We start from the raw sequence: 23,654 nt of genomic DNA, 5'->3' as shown, positions 1-23,654 counted from the left end.
AAGTCTGCCCAATTTTACAGATAATGTAGTAAAATTTAGCTACACTCAAAGAAGCTGCATCCTACACTGATCCCATAGTAATAAAAGAGATCAGAATTCTCAGATATTTCACCAGGTAAGGAGTTATGATTCCATGAATCCTCATAGAGGGCACAATATAACAGGGCATGAGTTGTGGTTTCAATCACCCCTTTTTCATAGGGCCACCATCTCAGATCATATGGGACATTTTTGTATTAGCCCTCCAGAACTGCTACGGAGAGAGCATTATAACAGAGTTAGTGCCCTCTGGAATTTAAATTTCTGGCTTACGAGTTGGGAGGGGCCGACTGCTCAAGAAAATGTTCATACATAGAGCAGGCATCCATTAGAAAGGCCTCAGCACCATTTTAGTTTCATGACTTTAAAAAAGTCTCTTTCGAAAATACAGTTGGCAACACATACAGGGTATTTTAAGTATTTTAAGATGGGTGTGTTGTTTCTTCATTACATTTGCCTCACCAAGAAGCTTATCCAGGTTCCTTGTGTTTTTAAAGGGCAGGCCTTTTACACTCCCCCTGCTTTTGGACTCCCAGTTTCCTTTTCTGAAATAGTAATTCTTACTCAGACAAACACCCCTGGGCTTCTCTCACACTCTCTATAGAGATATGTGTGTGTGTGTCACGTGTAGTTAGACTCCTAATGGCCACTCCAAGTGTTACATTTTCCAAAAAACAAAGACCTGCCTCTTAAGATATTTGCTTAAAGATGTGTATATCATGTAGATGCACTCATCGAGAAGCTGTTCTGGGCTGCAGATATTCTTCACTGAGCATATGCTCAATATTGCACAAAAATGTATAACTTTGTGAGATGTAAAATGACCTCCAAATCTAATCCACTAAAGGTCATAATGGGGAAAAAAGGCTGCAATTTGTCTGAATCCACAGAGACAGCCCTATGATCAAAAACTGTGAATGTCCTCCAGTCGGGTACAGCCACACCAGAAAACAGTAGCAACGTTTTCAGACAAGAGGCAATGGGCTATTTGTTCCCTTGCCATCAAGAGTTAAGAGAAAAGCTTAAGCCCACATTTTTCTGCCTTGTGATGTGCTTCTGAGTTCCTTTGGGAGGATGAACAAAATGTGATGGCAAGAAACCTGTGGTGTTAAGGTCTGGTTCTTGCCAAACAGTCAAGAAGTAAACAAAGCCCATGTCAAAGGGAGCTAGGGCAAAATCAATCAGTTGAATCTCCTCTTCATTAACTCCTCTGCTAAAAAGAAACACCTATAGCACTGATGGCGAACTTATGGCATGCGTGCCACAGGTGGCACACAGAGCTCTCTCTGTGGGCACGTAAGCTGCCGCCCCAGCTGAGCGCTACCACACGTGTTCGCGCCTTCCGCTGGCCAGCTGGTTTCTGGGTCACTGTCATGCATGTGCAGGGGGCAAGGGGGAGCACGGGGGGGAGGGGTTGTGGCAACCCACCACACCTTATTTTTGGTCCCAGGAGACATCAGGGAGACTGCTAGGCCCAAAATGGGGCATGGAGGGGGGGGTAGCGCGTGCATGCGGGTGGGGCCCAGGTGTGTGTGTCACGTACGCATAGTATTATGAATGCAATATTGTCCCCTTATGCAAGGACAATAAGGTTAGCCATCACTTACCTATAGATACATACTCATGGTTCTACAGAACTCTTTCCTTGGCTTCTTTTTCCCTAGCTGACCAAAATTAAGCTCAGATGGGAGTGTCAGTCATCAATAGGAAACAAATGGTGAAACTCCTGCTAACGCATCTTGTCTTCCCTTAATTCTAGAAACTCTTTGGCAATGACAGAAGCTTGACGAAACAGACGTGCTAGCAGCAAAGCTAGTTCTTCCCTCAAGCTGTTGTCTCAGTTTCCTTGCTCAAAGAGGAGATAGGACAGCGTTCAGGAACAGCAAACATTAAACTCAACACTCCTGTAGTCCAGAACCCCCTTGCCTTAGTTGTAAGGTTGTCACCGTTTATAGATTGGTTTCTGGGGCTTTCACTACAACTTCAACAGGCTGTAGAATGTGTGGTTCTCAGGCAGTTCTCAAAAGCATATAAAGTTGACAGTAAAGAGGATAGACACTATTTTACATGTAATTACCTAAGAATATTATGATGTACTCTGCAGCAAGGATCTCCAACCTTGGCAACTTTAAGCCTGGCGGACTTCAATTCCCAGAATTCCCTAGCCAGCTGGCTGAGGAATTCTGGGAGTTGAAGTCCACCAGGCTTAAAGTTGCCAAGTTGGAGACCCCTGCTCTGGAAGACAGTGCTACACCTACTCAAGAGAAAGATGGGGCTGCAACTTCACTGGGGGTTGGGGGATGGAGAACGGAGCAAGATTTGTGACAGTTCTGAGTATCGTCACCATTTCAAGAAAGAGCTTCAGAGAATGCAAATAGAGAAAGCAATTGTGGAATGTGTCACATGTCACTAGCAACCCAGCACAGGCACCAGGGAATTTGCCTTCCGAAAGCAGTCTAATTAGTTTTGAAATGAGGATTGGCAGTCTGACTCTCCTTACAAGCTTGGGAGAAGGAAAAGGAGAAGTGGCTTGTGAGCACTCTCCCGCTGAACCCCAAGATTGGAAAGGATCCTGTGATCGTGGAAGGGTTACAAAATGGCCACAAGGCAGGGGAATTACGCTGCCAAAGATTCAGAATTAGAGGCACAGCTCCCAAGGACAGTCTGTCGCTTCCAACCACACCTGGCTGAGAGAATGCTGTGTTGGGGCATCTTCTCTTTAACACTCTGCTTTTCCTTCCTCCAATTTTGCCCCTTTACCTTCTTCTCCTTTTTCTCCTTTTCCTCGCCCTCCACCTCCCTAAGTTTTGAGGATTCCACCATGTCCACAGCCACTACCCTTGAGTATATCCCCACCTCAGCAGGAGACCCGAAATGCCAGCGCCCGCGCACCCTCTTGCGCCAGCAAAGCCTCCAACAGCCACTCAGCCAGCACCAGAACCCCGGCCACAGCCAGCCCACCACCAGCCAGAGCCTGGGTCACCTGCAGTCCCACACCAGCTCCTCCTCAGCCACTGGCAACCCTCGGGGCTGTCGGAGTGGTCAGTCACGGCAAGGGACCTGCGCTGCCTCCAAGCAGAGGACGGCTGGTGGCCGTAGCCGCTCCAACCCTGGGAGCTGGGACCATATGGTGGGGCAGATTCGGAACCGAGGCTTGGATATGAAATCTTTCCTGTAAGTTTCTTTTCTCTTTTCACTTTCTTCCTGTGTGACTTGCATTTGTTTATTGTTCTGTTTTGCTGAATGTCCACTTGATAACTGTGGTGCAGTTAGCTTCAAGCTGATTGCAGACAAGTCAATAATTTGCCTGCCTTATTAGTCTGTCCTTTGTTGAGAAGCAACGTCTTCCTTTAAACTCCTCAGAACTTGTAACATGGTGCGGAAGAGTCAATTCTCTCGGTAGAGAAAAGACACTTCCTAATTCCAGAGGTTTTTTTCTTACTCTTACCTATTGCAACAATTCTAGTCCTTATGCTGTTTCATTTCTTGACCTTTCTAAAATTCTCAGTGAAAATCTTCAGATGTTTTTCACTTAACAGCCACGGATACAGATACTTGCTGTCCTCTCAGAAAACAAGTACAGCGTAAAAGTGTTTAGAATACGGAGAACAAGGTCTCAGAATAAGGGTCAAATTAGACAATCTTCTAATTTATTCTCTGTCTGGGTAATGTAATTTTCTGCATCACTTGAGCAACACGGGGGCATGTAGCAGAATTGTATAATTGTATCACATCCTCAAGTTTTCAGAAGTTAATTGGGGGCTTCAGGGGCTAGAAGAAAGAAGAAGACACAGCCACAAGCCTACCAGTTGCCTGTGGAGTGCAGTTTGCTCACCTCTGCTGATAAAAGACAGACCCATGCCACTGACTCCTCATGGACTTGAACTGCCTCTTCTCCCTAGAATAATTTTGCCTTGAGTGGGAGGGAGAAGAAAACTAAGTGCTAAAGGAAAATTCTTTTTTGTGCACTGACCTTACAGGAAAGCTGGCAAATACCTCTGAAAGGGATGCTTCACTCCCTCCTTCTCCTTCACAAACAGTCTTGGTTTTCTTAATCATGACATCCTGCCTATCTTTCTTGCAGTGAGCCGTAAAAGAAGATTTGTCAGAGCAGTTTGAAATGTGTGTTATTTTTAATCTGTTTTCAATACTTTCCCTGTTGATGAGAGTTTCTAAATTCCAAGCCCAGTGAAATAATCTGAAGCTTTGCTTTTCCCTTATCGAGAGATGTGACTAAATCCATTATTTTCTTTGGAATGGGGTACCGTCAACTATCCTTTAGAATAGAATAGAATAGAACAGAACAGAACAGAACAGAACAGAATAACAGAGTTGGAAGGGACCTTGGAGGTCTTCTAGTCCAACCCACTACTACATTTGCCTGTTTGCCTGTACAATATTCTTTCTATTATCTTTTGATCTAAATGGCACATAGCAAAGCGAGGTTGTGGAATACATAAATACCACAAAGTACATTGGCATGTGTATACTTGTCTTATGTATTTCCATACATGGAAAATCTGTAAGTTGTATTTTCTATTCCAGTAGCTGAACACTACACTCATATTTACATATAGCAATATAGCAATAGCAATAGCAGTAGACTTATATACCGCTTCATAGGCCTTTCAGGCCTCTCTAAACGGTTTACAGAGAGTCAGCATATTGCCCCCAACAATCTGGGTCCTCATTTTACCCACCTCGGAAGGATGGAAGGCTGAGTCAACCCTGAGCCGGTGAGATTTGAACCGCTGACCTGCTGATCTAGCAGTAGCCTGCAGTGCTGCATTTAACCACTGCGCCACCTTGGCTCCTATATACTAGCTGCACTGCACATATCACTGACAATACAAACACATCCATATAATTCATTCTTTCACTGTAGTCAGTAATAGTTGAGATGAAAGATTCACATACACATAGAAATAATTGGTTTAGCCAACAATGGATTGTTTAGTGAACCTTACCTCATAATTATGTTTCAAGGTGCATAAAATTAAAGCAGCATAACAGGTCCAAGATTGTTAAAAATATTGTGTTAATCAGCTTTATAAACAATGTTGCAAGAAATGATGTAAAATTGTGTCTATAGGAGAACAGAACCATAATAGAACCATCTTGTAAATGTATTCGATAGGAATAGTATTAATTACTAATAATTGCTGTTGTCTTTAGATATGCATATATTCCCAAATAGAGCTAAAAGACAGTGGTGAGGTACCCTTGATAGCATACTGTCTATCAAACATTGTTGCTAATAAACATAATGATTCTGAGAATCATAATAGCAGGATTGAAAGGTAAATTACATTATGAAAAATCAGAGGCAATTAATGTATTTAGTGAGAAGAAGATTAAGAAGGAGGAAAATATTAGAAGAAAAATAGAATAGAGAATTACTCACAGAAATCAAAGAAAGTAATGGGTAAAGGTTTTTCATTTTAGAAAACATTTTGGCAAAATATTGGTAGAATATTTTAATATTTTAACTTTAACATCAGCATTTGAGCAATGTGATATTGGTAGTAATATATGATGTTCTGAAGTTTCCAGGGAACTGCTTGACTAATATTTTTCAGGGCAGGATCTTATCCAAGTTGGTGTTGAATTATATTCCTTCTAGCTCTTTTTAAATTAATTGTTACATATTTAAAATATTCCTTAAGTGTTTTATTAGTGCAACAGAGATATTCTTCATAGATGCTTTCTGTAAAAGATAGATTTTTGTTGGAACAGGAGACAACAATCTCTTGCTTTTCCCCCCAGGCTAGATTTTTCCATTTATTTACCAAAGAAAAAAGTAGTTGGATGGATTGATCTGTCCAGCTTGAATTGGGAATAGACATTTTGGAGAGAGATTGAACTCAGTTGTGCATAAATGAGGCTGCAGTGAATTACTTTTGTCAAAGGTTTCCAATAGTGGGGTCCAATATATAATTGATCTATATAGCAGTGTTTCTGGTCTTCAGCTGAAACATCCACATGTTTCATGATGATTTATCAATACAACAATGTCGTGATACCCGTATATACAACATAATCAATTTTAGGCGGGCCACTCAATATGTTTTCTTTGGGCTGTTTTTTTTCAATGCCAACCTAAAACAGTTTTCCATAATTGGAGTTAGAGAGAATTTTTCCCCTTATCCATGCTAATTAAATTGTAGGCAGTGATTTTTATTTATTTTTATTTCTTTATCACATTTGGAACCTTCTGTCTCCCTCACAGAGAGACTCCAATCGTGATAGTGATGGCAGTGGTGCTTTCAAAATTATATTTTTTTAAAAGAAAAAAGAAAGAAAGCTCAGAATGGTTTACAAAGAAATTCTAAAAATAAATATACAGTAAAAACAGAATATCATAAAATGCAGCATTCAAATAATAAGAATATATTGAAATCCAGAAGAGTGAAAGAGAACAAAAGACAAGGAAGAAGTGTCCAAAATTGACTTTAAAGAGGATAAGGAAAGTAAAATGTGTTTGCCTGCTACTGAAAGAGCATGATAGATAGTGTTAGACGGGGCCTTTAAGAACTGTGGAACAAATTCATTTATTCATTTTTGTTTCTCTTGTCTTACAGATAGAGATAGTGATATATAGAGAGAGGCATAGAGATATAATTTTATAGAGACAGTGTTTTTTACTTCCTAACCAATCAGCTCAACATCTCAAAACCATCGGAAAAAAGCCTACAATCATTAAAGGCAGCAATTTTGAGAATTCCAGCTGAATAGCCTGAGCAACTCTTCCCCTCCAATTAATGAGGAAGTGCCAAAAAAAGAAAGCATGGTTCCCTCCACATTCTTGCTTCCTTTCATGATTGTCTTGGGGAGCTTTATTTAAAAGGCTCAACTACAGTGTATACATTAATGGCCAAATGGCCCTCTGTTCTATTTTGAGACTCCAGAGAAACAGTGGCATGGCCCTACAAAGGCTTTGCTGCATTGAGAGAGGTAAAGCCTGAGAGATGGACAATAGGAAGCTTTCTATCTTGCCCAAGCATCTCAAATCTCCTAAGAGAAGTGACGAGGCCAAAGCTCTATGTAGAAAGTGCCTGTAGCTTTCTCTTCATTTACATGGTTTATAGATGAATTTCATTTGAGCTCTGGGGGATTGTGGTCCTCTCTGCACAACATCATTTGCTTATTGATTGGGGGAAAAAGCTTCCACTAAATGAGAACAAGCTACTTAGTCCAATTGATGTTCCTTCTCAAAAAGCTACAGCTTTTTAATACTCTCCTAACCCAAACAGCAGAAAAGCCAATACCTTTAGGTTTATATTTAAAAAGAAATCTTGGTTTCCTTGTATCCAGTGTTGATGCATTTATCTTTTCCACGCCTGAAGGAACCTGAAATAATAATAGTCTGACGTCAGCAGACAAAATATTCATTGTGACAAAGATCACATCTGCACCTTTTAAAAAGAGTTCTATATGTTACAAATTTAGAATGAAGATTAAAAAACTCATTTGAGTCAATGACACTGGGTGTGTGTGTGTTGGCAACAGTAAGAAAATGCTTTACTACTTTTACTGTCAAAGATATTTTTCAACCATCCAAACTAGCCAACGACTCTGGGATTCCCTAAAATCTCCCAACCAACCAGACCCAAGTGCTGCTTTCTGGTGAACCCTGTACAGAATAGACCAACAACCAACGTTTTAAATCCAAACTACCTCTGCATCAGTGGTGAGTTCCTACCGATTTGGACCGGTTCGGACCGGTTCGACCGGTAGTACTTTGGCGGCCTAGGTTGCTGGTCCCAGGCCTGCCATGCCCCCAAACCGGTTCTCCCGGCACCGCAATGGGCGCCACCATCTTGTTTTTTGCTTCTGCGCATGCACAGAGCAATTTTAGTTGTACTGTGCATGCGCACACATCAAGCACACGCATTAGGCGCGCCTCTGAGTGAACCAGCAATAGTCTCTGTTGGAATCCACCACTGTTCTGCATCCAACCCTAAAAATACTTCACCAGTTATAAAATCTGTGGTATAAACAACAAACAACTTTTCAATGTAAATGGACAAGAGAAAAATTAATTAATCCATTATTTCACAAGAATGTTACAAATGAATCTCAAGCAATGCCATAGACCCACCCCTTCCCTTGCTTTGGGTTTTTTTCCCCCTCTGTAAAAAAAAATGGTCCTAAACATTAGCCAGTCTCTCATTTTTCTCTTTAAAAAATTGATTAGTTATATAATAGCAACTTATTTCAGTAAAATTAGCAAAGAAATTGAGAGCACCCAGGAACAGAATAATTTTTATAGCAATTTAATGAAAGTTATCTAGAAAACTGATACTTAAACACCAATAAAATAATGTAGTTCAGTTAACGCTAATAACAAACACTTAATCTTATAATCAGATATAGAAGTGGGCAGGTACACTTGTGATCTTCCTCTGATCAGTACCTACCAAACATATAATGCAGCCTAGGACATTAGACCATTTAGCTATTGGCCATTCTTGATCTGAATGTACATATTGCACATTGTAATATATGATGGTATTAATAAATAGTTCCAGCTTGATGGGCAAATTGAATCTTGTTGGAGAATCTCCTTCCTTGCCATTGCCAATCTCTGTGCTAATTTTTATGCAGATGCAGGACATCTGGGGAACGATTAACAAGAGTCATAAAATGTCATAGTTTTCCCTCTTCATTGTTACATGTTTCCTCTTAAGTTGAGTGAGGTTCATTTTCTAAATTTAGCATTTTACACTAAATCTTGCCAACTGGCTTACTTTGAATTGCAAAAAATGATGTACTCATAGAATGAGATCAACAAACGAATTGCTATTCTGAACATGCCACACCTCACCTGAAGGATGTGCATCTGATAGGTGGAAATCACTGCATGGTGGTTGGCAAAGAACAGGGTTTAAATTATTGGTAGCAGATATTTCCTTGGTCTTCACAGCTCTTGCTATTGTGAGTGAATAATTGCTAGGCTTTATTCTAAACCAAAGAAACAGTGAGCAGTTTGCTAAAGCAATATTTTTTTTTAGTGGAATACAGATCCTGGTGAGATTTGCCTTTGTATTTCCACTTGCATTCTTTCCCCTCTGAATTTACAAGATATGCCCATACCCCAGATGGTGTTACCTCCAAGACCCATTTTTCCTAACCAACCCAGCCAAATATGAAAAGATAAGAAGTGCAGACTAACAGCCTTTGAGAAGCCACATATCACTCATTCCAATTGAGAAGACCAAATCCCATAGTGTAAATATATAAGGGAATATGTAGGGCAGGGTTGTCAAACACAAGGCCTGTGGGCCGGATCTGGTCCATGATGTGGTCAGATCCGCCTCGCGGGGCCATCCTGGAAAATGTAAGGGGCCAGCCACATGGCTTCAGCCTGGTCCACCCAATGCAAAGAGGAAACATGCCAGCAGTTTGGATAGTGGCATCAACTGGCCATGGCCACCTAATCGGCCACACCTACCCAGTCAGCCACATCCAGTGAATGGCATCAAGCTGGCCATGCCCACACAGTTGGCCACATCCACACAGTTGGCCACACCAACTGTGTGGATGTGCCTCACATGGCCGGCCTCCTGAGGTCAACCACAGCCCTGAAGCAGCCTTTGATGAAATTGAGTTTGACACCCCTGATGTAGGGAGAACGATCCGGCCCTGTGGAACAATCTACCCGTAGAAATCCGGACCCTTACCACTCTCCCGGCCTTCCGTAAAGCGACCAAGACCTGGCTGTTCCGGCAGGCCTGGGGCTGTTGATTATATCCAGCCCCACTTAGACTGAATGGATGGTGTATTATTTTAATAATTGTATCTTTTCTTAAATTTTTTAAATGCTTTTATCTTGCTTGTGAGCCGCCCAGAGTCCCAATGGGAGTGGGCGGCATACAAATTTTATTAAACTGAAACTGAAACTGAGAAGGATTCAAGTCCTGCAGAAAGTTTTCAAACTCCAAAACTGTAATCCTTCATTGTCTTCCAGGAGTCCATATCACATGGTATTTCTGAATGTATAATTCATTTGAAACAAAATGCAGTCTGTTCCCATGTGGTAGTAACTATAGTAATTAGTAACTGAGAAAAACAGGCACTGAAAACTAAATGTTAACTTGACATGATTTACACGACAGGCTTTATATTCACATACAATGAATAGTGAACTTGCTATCTCTCTGCTGCCAAACCTTTTCAGCTTTAGCAAATGGATGCAGGATCAAGCAGTAAATGCTTAAAAATCAGTTTTCCTTTCATTTCGGTAGCCTGTTAGGCAGGTAACAATAGTTAGCGGCTAATATCTTTTATTTAATAAGTTTCTTAGGATAATTTTCAAAAACAGTAGTTAAGACAGTTTAGAGCACGGGTGTTGAACTCTATTTCAGTGACAACTACATCAGGGTTGTGTTTGACTTTGGGGAGGCTGGGGGGGGTGGCCTGGATGGGTGTGGCCAGCTTGATATCACTTGTGTCAGGGGTATCTGTGGCGGCCTGAGTGCTCTGCCAGTGAAAACGGGCTCCTGAACTCCATTTTTGGCTGTAACAGCCTCCTGCAACCATCTCCCAGCAAAAATGGGGCTTGGAGGGGCCGCATGGGGCCTCCTGAGCTTCATTTTAGCTGACAGAAGAACTGAAGAAGAACAGAAGAACTACGAGAACAGAAGAACTACGGCTGATCCATTGTTTCCAGGGCGGTCCCACAGGCCAGATCTAAGCAATCTGTCGCCCAGATCTGCCCCCCCCCCAGGCCTTGAGTTTGACACCCCTCATTTAAAACGCAAGGCAGGATAAACAAAAACAAATCCATGGAATAAAGCCATTCAGTAGAAAAACCTTCAGGTTCAATCAACGAAAGCTGACTCACTTCCCAGTGTATTTTTTTTAATTTAACATATGATCCAAACTTACTAGGAAAGTTTATTAAAGAATGCATCACATAATAAGGTTCCACTAAAAAATATCATTTTTCCAATTACTGCACAGTTCAATCCTGAAAACTGAACGTACCTAGAAGATCCAACATTGCACATCTTAAAGATAAGTCTAAATTCCTAGACACTTTTGCTTGTGACTATATATTTGTGTCATAACCATGATGGTTAATACTGCATTACTATCCATAATATCTGTACAGAATTAGTTCAAATCAGCCATAGTATTAGAAAAATATAATAAGACATTACTTTTCAAACATTGACAATACTATTTCCATCTGGAACGGAACATCTTCTGGCTTTTGAGTTAGTAGGAACAGTAGAGTAACCTTGCCAAGGGAAATAAGACTTGTTCCACATGTTAGCAGATACTGTATAAGGTAAAATGCTTTCCAATCTGCTGTAAGTAACAAACCCTTAGTTTTAGTGATCGCAGAATGAGATGATTTCATAGATCGAATAAACCAAACCTAACAATAGCAATAGCAGTAGACTTATATACCGCTTCATAGGCCTTTCAGGCCTCTCTAAGCTGTTTACAGAGAGTCAGCATATTGCCCCCAACAATCTGGGTCCTCATTTTACCCACCTCGGAAGGATGGAAGGCTGAGTCAACCCTGAGCCGGTGAGATTTGAACCGCTGACCTGCTGATCTAGCAGTAGCCTGCAGTGCTGCATTTAACCACTGCGCCACCTTGGCTCTTAACATTCTTATTACAGAAATCTGTAAAAGCAAACTTTGTATGTAGCAGACGCCATCTGAAAATTTGAATTAGGCTGATTAAGATTAATCCCTACACTCTCTTCACCTGTTGCTCAACCAATGCAGAATTTTAGATGCCCTTGGTCACAAATTCATCAGGCACAATTAAAAGTTCATTCATGAATACCAAAGAATCCTCTATTCTAACAGATCTTGGGTGGAAAAACTGGTATCTTTTCCATTCCCTGTGCTGAAGTGTATAAACAGAAAACTAAGAATAGATCTGAGTATGTCATGCCAGTAGTGTTTGTACAATAAAACAACAATTCATTAAACTATTGTTTTCAGAGAGGATGATCTTTGGGACAATGTCTACATAACTAGACTTTCTCTTTCTCCCAACTTCTCAACCCATCAATTCTATAGAGCAAATATTGTGGTTGTGAAAATAAGTGTGTTTCCTATGTCTCAATTTTTATCCCATTAATCTAATGCCTTCTTAGTGTGATGGACCCTAATTAACACGATTGCTGAAAATTATGAGCATTGAGGTATAAGTTATCTAAGAAAGTCTGCTTAGGAATGGCTGATCTATTCTCTATAAATATTTTGTATCATTATTATGAAAATGGCTGTAATTGGAGTAAGTGAAATGAAACTAAAGGTTAGATCATAACTTCAAAGAAAAGATGTATTTAAATTAGTCCTTGGGTTCCTAAAGGAAGTTGATGTTAGGAATGAAATAAATCAAGACATAACTAAGATCCAGAGTACACATTATGGTCAGTTCATACTGCCAAAACTGTTTCCATGTGATAACTACCATCTGTGCAACTTCGGTCTTTGTTTTTTGGCCAGTATAGGAACAGAATGCTGGATTGGGTAGGTTTTGGTCCAACCCAATCCAACACTCCTCTAAAATTTATTCAAAGTGATAAAAACCAAAATGATTGCAAAGAGCTTCAGAAGGGTCTCTGACAACTGGGTGTATGGTTAGCCAAATGGCAAATGCAATTCCATTTAACTTCATGGAGGTGAAGCCCCTTAGATTCATCTATATACTGACAGAATCTGAGTATTCTATCATCAGAAATAAGAAGTTGAGGTCATTAATAGTGGAAAGCCCAATGAAAATGATAATTCAGTGTAAGGTGTCTATGAAAAATATAGATTCCATGTTAGAAATCATTAGAGAAGGGCTTGGAAATAAAAATGCCAATATTGCAAATGCTTTTGTACAACTCTATGGTGTGCCCACATTTGGAATACTGTATACATTTCTGATTATCCCATCTGTTAAAAAGACTTAACAAAGCAGAGACTTAATGCTCCTTTTTGAACCCTCACACACACTCTCAAGACAATAAGAAATACTTCTCATTTTGAAGGATTCAGGAGCCAAAATGGCTAAACCTATGGCATGGCATTCATCTTCTCCTTTAAAACCATCAAGCTTTTTTATAACTCTTTATTTCAAAGAGCAATCCTATCCTATTTGTTACAGTCCCCGCTGTTAACCTAACAGTTCAATTTGGCAGCAAGACAAGCTCCTCAAATTAAGGTCCTGGTTTTTCAAACTCGGGGGATGCAGAAGATATGCAGAGTCATATACATTTGTGAATTAAAATAATCATTAATTAAAACAATGTGACTGGGCTTGTGAGATGACATATTTTTAACTACAGTTGTGGAACAGTGAGACACAGAGAAACTAAGAGTCTGGGAGTCGGTGATTGTCTTTGGCTATTATTGAAAGCGAGAACAACCACTTTAGCCTTTGTGTCACTTTGGATTCTGAAGTACATCGAAGGCCCCTGAAGATAGAGCAAGCTGTCGATTACATTTTTATGTGTGAATAACTCATTATAAGTAGTCTGAAGGACAAGTGTAGAGTTAAGGTGCCTTTCCTATCTCCTGAACTACATGCTCCTTGCTTCCTTCTATGCGGATGTAAGATACAGAAACATTTTATAGATCAGCCTGAGAAAGTCTCGAAACCGTGGGAAAGGTTAGGACAGCATAAAATACATATAGAAATCTTTCCTTTTCTGATAGACAACTAACATTGGCAGAGATGTTCTTCTAGATATTATGAACTATCTCAGCCATCCAGCTGCAGACTCTTCTTCTTATTTCATTAATTTTTAAAATGGCTGCCAGACTGAAATCTTCTGAATTTCTATCTCATCAAACATATGGTAAATCAGTCTAAGAATCAAAACAAAAATGTGCCCCCAATCTTGCTTTAGCATTTCAGAAAATGGGTTGCTTTACCTCTAGCTATTTTGGGAATTGCCTGCTTCATCTCTGATCCAAACAAAGCTCCCTTCAGAATTTCTAGGCTTCGTATGTTTTCCTATCAAATGACAGGAGAGAAATAAGCCACTTTGTTTTTACTGAAATGTTAAATAGATTGATATTATTTGAAGAGTTTCCTCTTTTTCCCCAAAACATTTTTGAGAAATGTACAATTTGCAAATGTGGCTTCTCATTCTGAGAAGATGATGCTTGCCAAACTTTGGGAAAGTAAAGATGACCTATAGCCTACCTATAATGAGGGTTCAAGGTTTATTATGGCAGTGTTCAATATTGCTACATATTAGAAAGTTTTTCTTGGATCAAACCCACAAAAACATTTTTCCTACTCCAGCAAGCTCAGAATTTGGGACACATCCAAAAGATGGATATAAACCTCCATCGTTTCCCCCTTTTTAAGGTAAGCTGGAGTCATAAGCAGAAGCACCCTTCTTATATGGGATTCCACTGCAAAATTTTAGTGCAAGCCCCAAATATCCACTCTCAGCAATACAGCTATATGAAACTGGATTGGAGAGAATTTGTAGCTAATTTTGGTAGCAATTTCCTGAGGATGTTGTGGTCTGGTTCATAATCTCAGCGTGGGCAAAATATTATTGATGTTACAAATATTGGCTCACTCTTACTGTGTTCGTGTCCATGATACTTTCTATTAAATAAAACACCTAACAGGAGCCTTATTACTGAAAAGTAAATTTCCCAGGTAGGCCTGTGTGTCTGACCAGAATAAGGCAGGGATGTAAAAGAAATGATGAATAAAATATCAAAAAAATAGCCAATTTATAGCATAATGTGTCACTTAAACAAGTACTTTAGCATCACTTCTAATTTTATTGCCATAGACTACTTCTCTCACTGTTGGAGTTTCTATGGAAGTCCTTTATTATTTACAGAACAAACAGACCAATATGACACTCACAGTCTTAGATTTTGCTCTGGGTTTTATTTTAAGCTGGCCACAAGATTTGAGCCAAACCAGAGCAAGATCCTGCTGATTAAAGATTCTGCTTCTTTGTTGATTCATATCCAAAACTGTATCATTATCTTTTTATTAAACATCTGTGAAACTCAGATAAAGAGGGAAGAACAGAGGATGATGGCCAGTTGTAATATATTTGAATATTCCATGACATTTAGCTGTCATAATTGTTCCCTTTTCTAGTTCCATGTCCTTTCACATTTGGTCTCTGGTACATTGCAGCTCAGTCAGCTTCAGATTTTATCACATAATTCTTACTCAGAGCCTCTTTTTGTTCCGGAGTTGTTTGACCCATTCTGAATTCAGCTAGTGTATTTGGAAGGATACATTCTCACAAGGAATGATAAACAGGATAGCCTGGATGACAGCAAAAAGATACCTCATGTTTGATATATGAACAACACCAAAACTGCAGTCTCAGCATTGTTTTTCTATGCACCACTGTCTTTTGCACCTTGGGGTAATAACTGCTGGTCAACAAAAGGCCAAAACATTCTTGTTCAGAACAAAAATGCCTAGAGTTCTCTAAAACTTAGAAATCAGCTTTAAAATCACATTGGACACAAATTTACAAGGCCTATATATCAAAGTCGAAAACATTTTTTGTGTTCTGGTTGGGATTTCAGATGGCCATAACATCCTTTACTGTGATTTTTTATTTGACCGTGATAAGATTAAATATATGCAAAGATTTGAGTAATATTCTCCACTGCAAAAGATGGAAAAATATCAAATTCTAGCCCCAAACAATAAACAGTTTTAATTGTAGCAATAATTGACAAAGCACTTCATTGGTATTGACCCCAGAGTAGTTCCAATAACTACACTCCAATGATTTTCACCTAATCTCCCGCTATTGTTTATTTATCTGTTAAATTTCTATGGCCGCCCATTTCATGAGAAGTGACTCTGGCTGGCAGACAATAATTATTGTTGATAATGCCAAAATATCTAGTGCTTCTTAATAACTGTGTAGCAAGCTACAATTTTATAAAATATACTGCAACATGTGCAGTTATTTGTGCAACACGATTGTTTCAAACTCCCATCAGCAATCAGTGGTATCCAAATCCATTTTCATCTGTAGTACCTTCCTGAATGGCTTGGACCAGTAATTCTCTGAATCCAAATTTCTTCATCAGATTATTGGGGAGAAAAAAACATGAGAAAGAAAATATAAATATTATTTGAGCACAGAATATAAATCTATTAAGTAAAAATAATAAATGAACCAACAATTCTGGAAATAGATCAAGTTTCTTATCTGGGCCAAAGAATGGCCAATGTAGCAAGATGCTTTTCTCTTGAAAATTTGCTTTCTATACTCTGTCTTATGCAACTCCCTTGTAATAAATTCTTTTGTATCTTCTAACCTCTGTTAATTCTTGCTCTGAATCTTTTCAAAGAGGATTGAGAATTTAATGTGTATTGTGGGAATAGTAGTTACATATTATAGTCTCCTTTTCATTGCAGTTTTATAATAATTGTGTTCCTTCTAGCATCTTGTCTTATGCTTTGTTCTTTTTTCTCTTTCCTGTCTGCCTCTTTTACCTGCATCCTGCTCACTGAATCTGGGGCCTCTTCACTCCCCTGGATGGATCACCTCTGGACAGGGAAGGCCGTATGGTGGTGCTATCACTTGTTTTGGGGCTCTCAGAACAGGACGACTTTGCCAATATACCTGATCTACAAACTACTGGGAACCAGCAGAACCAGAATTCTCAGGGGGACAAGAGGTATGAGTAGGAGACAGAGGCTTTGAGCCGCAAGAACCAGCAAGAGGAAAGAGAGCTTTCCATCCTAGCCCAACGAAAGAATGGAAGGCTGGTTCTGGAAATAGAAATTCTCAACTGAGCCACTCTAAGACCATCCTGCTGGCATCCTTGTTCCCCTGCTGGTTGCTGAGTTTCTCTCGAAAAATCACTGGAATCCTGTGGCTATTTTTCTCCCCCAAATGCATACTGCGTACTTAACTCACATAAATCCTAGTACATTTCTCCAATTTCATACAGCCCTTTCACTTATATCCCTGAAAATGTATGAACACAGAGTATATGTTCTACTACAAGCATTTCTCTATCTCTTTCTCACTAACACACAGGCACACACAGAGAGAGAGAGAGAGAGAGAGAGAGAGACACCTGAAGAAGAAAAGAAAATCTCAGATCCTGGGTTTAAGACTAGTCTTGAGACAAATCCATTTAATGTGATGACTGCATGTAAATTCAGAAGTAAAGTGGAATTCTGTGCAGATTACATTTCTACTGAGTGTTCTAGGAATTGCTTCTAAATATATTTATAAGAAAAAATGGGACAGTATTTTTGTCTATTACTTACCAAGATTTAACCAAAAAGGACACGAGTTGATTTTACTTCATAAAATTACTTCAGGGTCAGCAGGTTTGTTGTAAAAATAGAGAGGACATAATATTCAAATGTTATAAATGTCTAAAAAAGAACAATAGGTTTGAAGAATAAAGAGATAAGCTGGTATTTATCGCCTGTCAACAGCCATGACCTTTTATCCTCAGAATGAAATTTCTTGAAAATGAACCTAGATTTTAAGGGGACAGGAAGTTTTCCTGAGCCATAATGCAGAGAATTCTTCTCAGTAACCTGTCCAACTAAAATATACTTTTTTTACAGATGTGGCAAAGAAAATGTTTTTTGTATGATAGTCTTGCTGGAGTAAAATATAGAGGAATTTAGGCCATCTTGATAATGAATTATCATCATAATGAAGCCAATTAGATAGATAAATTCTACCCCCAAATTGAGGTGCAACATTGTTATAATTAGAATGGCCTTTATTTGGCTCTTGGATGACCTAAACTAACCTACCTAGTAGTAAACGTATTGCTACTCCATGATAAATAGTCTCTCATTCCTTGTTTTTCCTCTTCCCTACCTTCCGCTCAGTCGGTTAAAGAGATTCACTAAGATATAGTTATTTATAACACATAGAAGGAGCTAAACAATAGGGAGTCCAAGAAGAACTGCCTAGCTAGCTACAGGCAGAGGCAGAGCCCTCAATAGTTCTCACATGGGTGTGAAATGGTGTGAAGGAGCAGATTTCACAAGATCAGTGAATTAATTTTATTGGCATCATTTCTCACCTACCAGCTATTTTTAACTGTGTTGAGGCACTGTTTCACTAAATATTTTCCCACTTCCTATTTGATGGTCCCGGTGCATGCTTCACATGGCTTTTTTCAATGTATAATTTAAGTAGTAGTAGGTAAACAATCTCTCAAATCATTGCAGTGCTCTAGGAGAGGAGATAACACATTGGCTCATGTTCATTCCATAATGCATCTCTACTTAACTTAACTGAAAGTATCCTTTGTTGTGCAGTTAATCAGCAACAGCCAGTGAAGGATGTCTTTCTAGAACTGGTTATGAAGACCAGTTCCAGTTTTATAACATTGTTATAAAAAATTGTGTGAGACATTCTAAGTTTGGAAGTCTTAATAATTCTTAATTGTGGAACACAGCATTCATTCACAAGTCATATTTGTGTGCTTTTTGTATGCAAAAAGACAGCCACTGCAGTGGGTCTTAATCAGATCTGATCAGTGAGGACAAGACACCATTCTCCCCAACCTTTATCTTATTGTTTGATGAAAAGTCTTCCTTTCTGCAAGCTGAAGGAAAGCTAACAGCTTACCTCTTAAACAAATAGCAACTTCAGAAGGCTAGTTTTCCTTTAAGAAAAGAAGGTCCTTCTATTTATCACATAATCTCTGTACCTCTTACAGGTATCTCTGTAAGTCCATATTTCAATATTTATTCCTTTTTTAAAACTCAAAATTTTATCTATGAAATAACTTACGATCACTTCAGCATGCACCCATTTATTTAATGTTATTGCTGTTATTTAAGCAAACATTCAACAACAGTAAAAAAAATCAGTATAAGACCACATAATAAAGCAAAATGTTAGAAAAACACAATTCAAATAGCAGCATAGATCTAGACCCATTTAATAATTTCTGTATCATTGGGTAATTTGAAAACTGGGTTACAGTTAGCTAATAAGTAAATTCATCTATCTTGCCATAATTATGGGTTAAATGTATAGATATATTCCACTAATAGAGTTGCTTCACTGTATTCCAGTGTACACACACTGTATTTCGGGTGAATTCATCTTTAGCAGGAACAGGAATACCTAATGTCAGTCAGGTACAGTAGAGTTTTTATAAAAGGGCTCTAGATATGCCTTGGTAGGATCTTGCATGATCTATATTTTAAAAAAAGTAAAGCTAGTGTTTTCAGTTTCATCTGGAAAATATTCACATTGTCAGATGAAATGCAAACATTTCCTTGTGAAAATTTTGGGATAGGTCAGGACCAGCAGGTTTGTGTCTTCTAAACCAAAGATGCAGAGATCTTGTAACTTTGGTGTAAGAGAAGCCATACCTTAACATATCTTAGGGGCTTCAGATATTTGAAATAAATCCCATACAATGGGAAGCAAATTTCATACAATCAGATATCTGAATCAAAAATCATTTGGTTACTCCTTTCCTTTGACCTTGGTGTCCTATACGATCTTTTCATAACTAGTATATGCAGTAAACCTGCTGGCCAAATGCTACTCGGCCCACATCGTCCGCACAATACCCTCAGCAATGACCAAAATTAGGCCATGCTAATTGTGTCAATCCTTTACCAATGTTCCCCTTCCCTCTAGATCAGAGGTGTCAAACTCAATTTCATTGAGGGCCGCCTCAGGGGTGGGTTTGGGTGTCGAGGTGGCCAGCATGACATCACTCGTGTCAGGGGTGCTTGTGGTGGCCCGAGTGCTCTGCCAGTGAAAACAGACTCCAGGACCCTGTTTTCAGCCACAATGGCCTCCTGCAGTCCTCTGCCAGTAAAAATGGAGCGACGCCCCCCCCCCCAATCGAGCTCCATTTTCTCTGGCAGACGGCTGCAGGAGGCCGTCATGACTGAAAACAGAGCCTGGGACGGCCACACTCAGCCCTCCCAAGCTCTGTTTTCACTGGCGGAGGCACCACAGACTGGGCTTTTGCTGTTTCCATGATGGCCCCATGGGCCAGAGGTAAGTACCTGAGATCCAGCCTGCAGGCCTTGAATTTGACACCCCTGCTCTAGATACTGATGTGTAGAAGAGACTAATGTAATTGGCCCAGCAAATTGCAGCCTTCTGCAATGGAGCCCTTGTGGACTGGACAAATACTACCAGCCATGATAATATTGGAATGGGATGCCAGTTTCAAGCCCTCAGTCCTCTTTCCTGCCTGTTTCATGGAAACATGTCTCTACTTGTTCCCTTTCCAGCTGTGTTCTGTTTGTTATTTGCTTCCTTACCCACACCATGCTGTTTTCACTCCTCTGTGCTCCTTTCCCTGCATCTCCCTTCACTTTTGTGCCTTGCATCCCTTCCTCTTCTCTGTCTGCTTGGCCCTTGGAATGCTGATCTTGCCCAGTGATTGCAACAAGCCTTGTGATGCAGTCCTGGGGGGGGGGGGGTTGCCTGCTGGGAGGGTTCTGGTTGCACTCCAGCTACATCTGACTTCGGCCTCTCTCCACTGATCTTGTTTGCAGTGAGCCTATGAATTTCTCATGCCTTATGTCTCTCTCTCCCCTGGCCCCAACCCTCTGTCTATAATACCTCCTTCTGCTCTTTCTCTTTTTCTTTCTAGTCTTTCTACTGTTGCTGTCTGATCTTTCCTCCATTGTCAAGCTTTGGCAACTCCAATCCAGTGCCTTGTCCTGTGGGTGTGCTGTTTCTCCCTTACTAACGTTTCTGAGTGTGTGTTTGTGTGTGTGTGTGTGTGTGTGTTTCTCTGTCTTACCCACTTCTTTCACTCTATTTCTGTTCTATCAGGAGGCACCATGCAGATCCTGTAATAGAAGACCTTCTTCCTTTTTAGCCTTTTTGTGTCTCTTTGCTTTTCTTGTGACTCTGCAGCATTCATGAACTCCCAGACAAGCTTTGCAGCTGATTCAGTATAGTGTGGTTGCAAAAATAACTTCGGATTTGTCATAACTTCTGACAACTGATCTCCCGCATATGCTTACACTTTCTCTAATATTACACACACCCGTACACACACTTATTTTAAACCTTTTTTTTTTTCCTTCAGCTATTTCAGTCTCTTTTATCTGTATGTGCATGTGCTAGTCTCTATTCCAGGTATACACCGGCAGCATGTCTAGTCCTTTGCATGTGTCCAGTCTGTCTCGGAGTATGACCTTCCTATCTGAAATTTCCTACGGCTTGGTCTGTCCTTCTGCATAGGTCTAACAAGCTTGAACCTGCCCCTGAATGTTATTTGTTTATTGCTCTTTTTCTTGATAGCAGTATTTTTGATTGTGTGAGAGATACGTCTGCATGTTTGGATACCTACAGATGTGCATGTGATAAACCATTGCAACAGTTCATTGGTGCATCTGACACTTTGTGTTACATTGAAAGAGATTCATATCTCATCATAGTCTTGGAGGTTTTCTCCCTTAGCATCTGTCTGATATTATTTGTCTGTCACTGAACACTTTGTCTGTATATGTTTCTTCGGTTCTTTTTATGTCTCTTATTGACAACTTCAGTGAGTCTATTCTGCTGACAAGATTTAAGCCTGGTGTTGTGGTTGAAAACAGTCGGCTTTAGGCTTACTGCTCTACAAGCCCTTCTCCGCATTGGGAGACTTGCTCTTTTTCAAGCTCCTTGTATAACACGCAGGAAGAGCCCCCAGCATGTATACTTATGACTAGGACTGCAGCTCAGGAATAGAACTGCATGCATGGCTTCTATATTGGAAGGCCCCAGTAGGAAGTGGTGGGAATGGCTCTGCAGGACACCACCTAAAGTTGCATCACATCAGAGCAAATGCAATTGGCTTAGATGGAAAAATAACCCCATCATCCTCAAGGCATTCATATGTTCTGATGATTTTTTAAGAATTTTGCCCTGAATGGACAAGCAAAACCTACCACCCCGGGCCATTCTTGGGTACATTCAGCCCTGTGGGTAGCTATTTTTTGATTCAGATAGATATATTTATTGTCACATGCTGGAGTAATAAAGGCTGTTGCTTTTCAAAACTCTCCCTCTGATGTTTTTAATTATCAACTGTGACTTCAGAAATTGAAAGTGGCATTCCTATTTTCCTCCCAGCACCAGTCACTAGGCTTTATGATGGGTGACCTTTAATGCCTTGCTTAACATTCAGTGCCCAGCGCTTCCCATGCCACACTATAGGAATAGACTTGCTCTACTTCTGGCAACCTAGACAGAGGTATTTCTTTAACATTTTGCTCCTTCCAATCGTGGGGGCTACTGAAGAGAAATACTACCATTCTGTGATGCACTTTCCCTGTCTCTGAGGAAACATATAGAGCATCACAAATGATACACAGTAATAACTGTGGATTATGGGGGTGCTATAAATATTTTATTATATAAAAGTCTTCCATAAAATCCACACAAGGGGCCTCGAAAGAGCAGGTTTCTGGCCAAGTAACACATACTGCAGGTCCCTCCAAATGAAAATTTAACACTTCAAACAAAGCACATCTACCCTAGATTTGTTCAGTGTTCAGTATTTTCCTCACACTCAGAAAAATTGGAGTGGAAGAGGGCAAGTTTTCTATCTTTAGACGTAAAATGTATTTAAACTCGAGATGAATATTATTTATTTAACCGGGCACTAAATACTCCATTTGTTCTTCAACTTATCCAAAAAAGTGTTGCATAAATTCTCTTCCATGTCTTTGTATATCACATGTGAATCTTGATATGTCTTTGTTAAATGTCCAGCCTCTGGAAATTGTAACCAGCTCTCTCATTCTGCATCCATTCTCCCAAATAGATTTTTAGACAATAAAATATTTATATCTTCCCCCTATAGATGCCCTTTTCACACCCTCATGCCCAGCAGTTCCTCTCTTTTTCACTATCTCATTCCTCTATCCTAAAATCCAAATTTTCTTATGCCAGATATAATAACATCCCATCCTGACTAACTGAAAACATTAGATTCCTTTAAGTTTGCTAAGGCTTGTCAGGAGGAGAGGACCACTGATTAAAATAAAAGCCAATGAGAAACATATTTCATGTTTGAATACCCTGGTAGGAAGCAGAAGGAGGCTAGGTTTTAAATATGCTTTGGTGAATCTATAATTTAGACTAGGTGTGTTGGAATGTGGAATAAGTCATGTTATGTGGAGACTCACATTGAATGTTTTATTAACAGGTGAAATAGGTTCTTATCTGTATCATAGATATTACTTCTCAGCTCAACTTGAGAATCCATAGCTATGCTGTTGTAGAGACACAAAGGAAGCCAGGGCTTGCCAAGATGTTTTTGGTTAACAATTTCCCTCTCTGCTGCAAAAAAAAGTAAGCTGGAAGGCAGTTGCTACATATGCTATCATTGATACAGCTCAGTGGGGCATAATCAGTGGATAATAAGATAAAACTGCAACAGCTTGATTCATCTGGCAAAAAGTAGGCTACAATGAAGAGGTTTAACTCAGGTTGTGTCATATTTTGGACTAGAGATATGATCTGTCACAGACAATCTATCCTAGCTTTTTGACTCTGCTCCTTTTCTAAAGCCCTGTGAGATATCCCTTTGTCACCCAGCACTCAGGTTCCCTGGGTGCTCTGAGTACACTGGCTGAGAAACCATCTGGCTGTACGTCATCTCAGAAATTGCCTGTCAAGGAAAGT

At 39.8% G+C, this 23,654-nt stretch overlaps 1 protein-coding gene across 1 annotated transcript in view; it reads left to right on the top strand.

The window, feature by feature from the left end:
• Positions 1-23,654, top strand: part of SYT7 (synaptotagmin 7) — a 255,232-nt gene that overhangs the window by 187,326 nt on the left and 44,252 nt on the right. Inside the window, exons 6-7 of the mRNA XM_032234644.1 lie at positions 2,845-3,213; positions 16,567-16,689. Of these exons, the coding sequence (XP_032090535.1) occupies positions 2,845-3,213; positions 16,567-16,689 (492 nt within the window). The remainder of the gene's footprint in view (positions 1-2,844; positions 3,214-16,566; positions 16,690-23,654) is intronic.

This window comes from Thamnophis elegans, chromosome 1, assembly GCF_009769535.1.
Source record: "Thamnophis elegans isolate rThaEle1 chromosome 1, rThaEle1.pri, whole genome shotgun sequence".
Lineage (NCBI taxonomy): Eukaryota > Metazoa > Chordata > Lepidosauria > Squamata > Colubridae > Thamnophis > Thamnophis elegans.
Note: the sequence above shows the minus strand (reverse complement) of the source record. Positions and strands in the feature narration are given on the sequence as shown.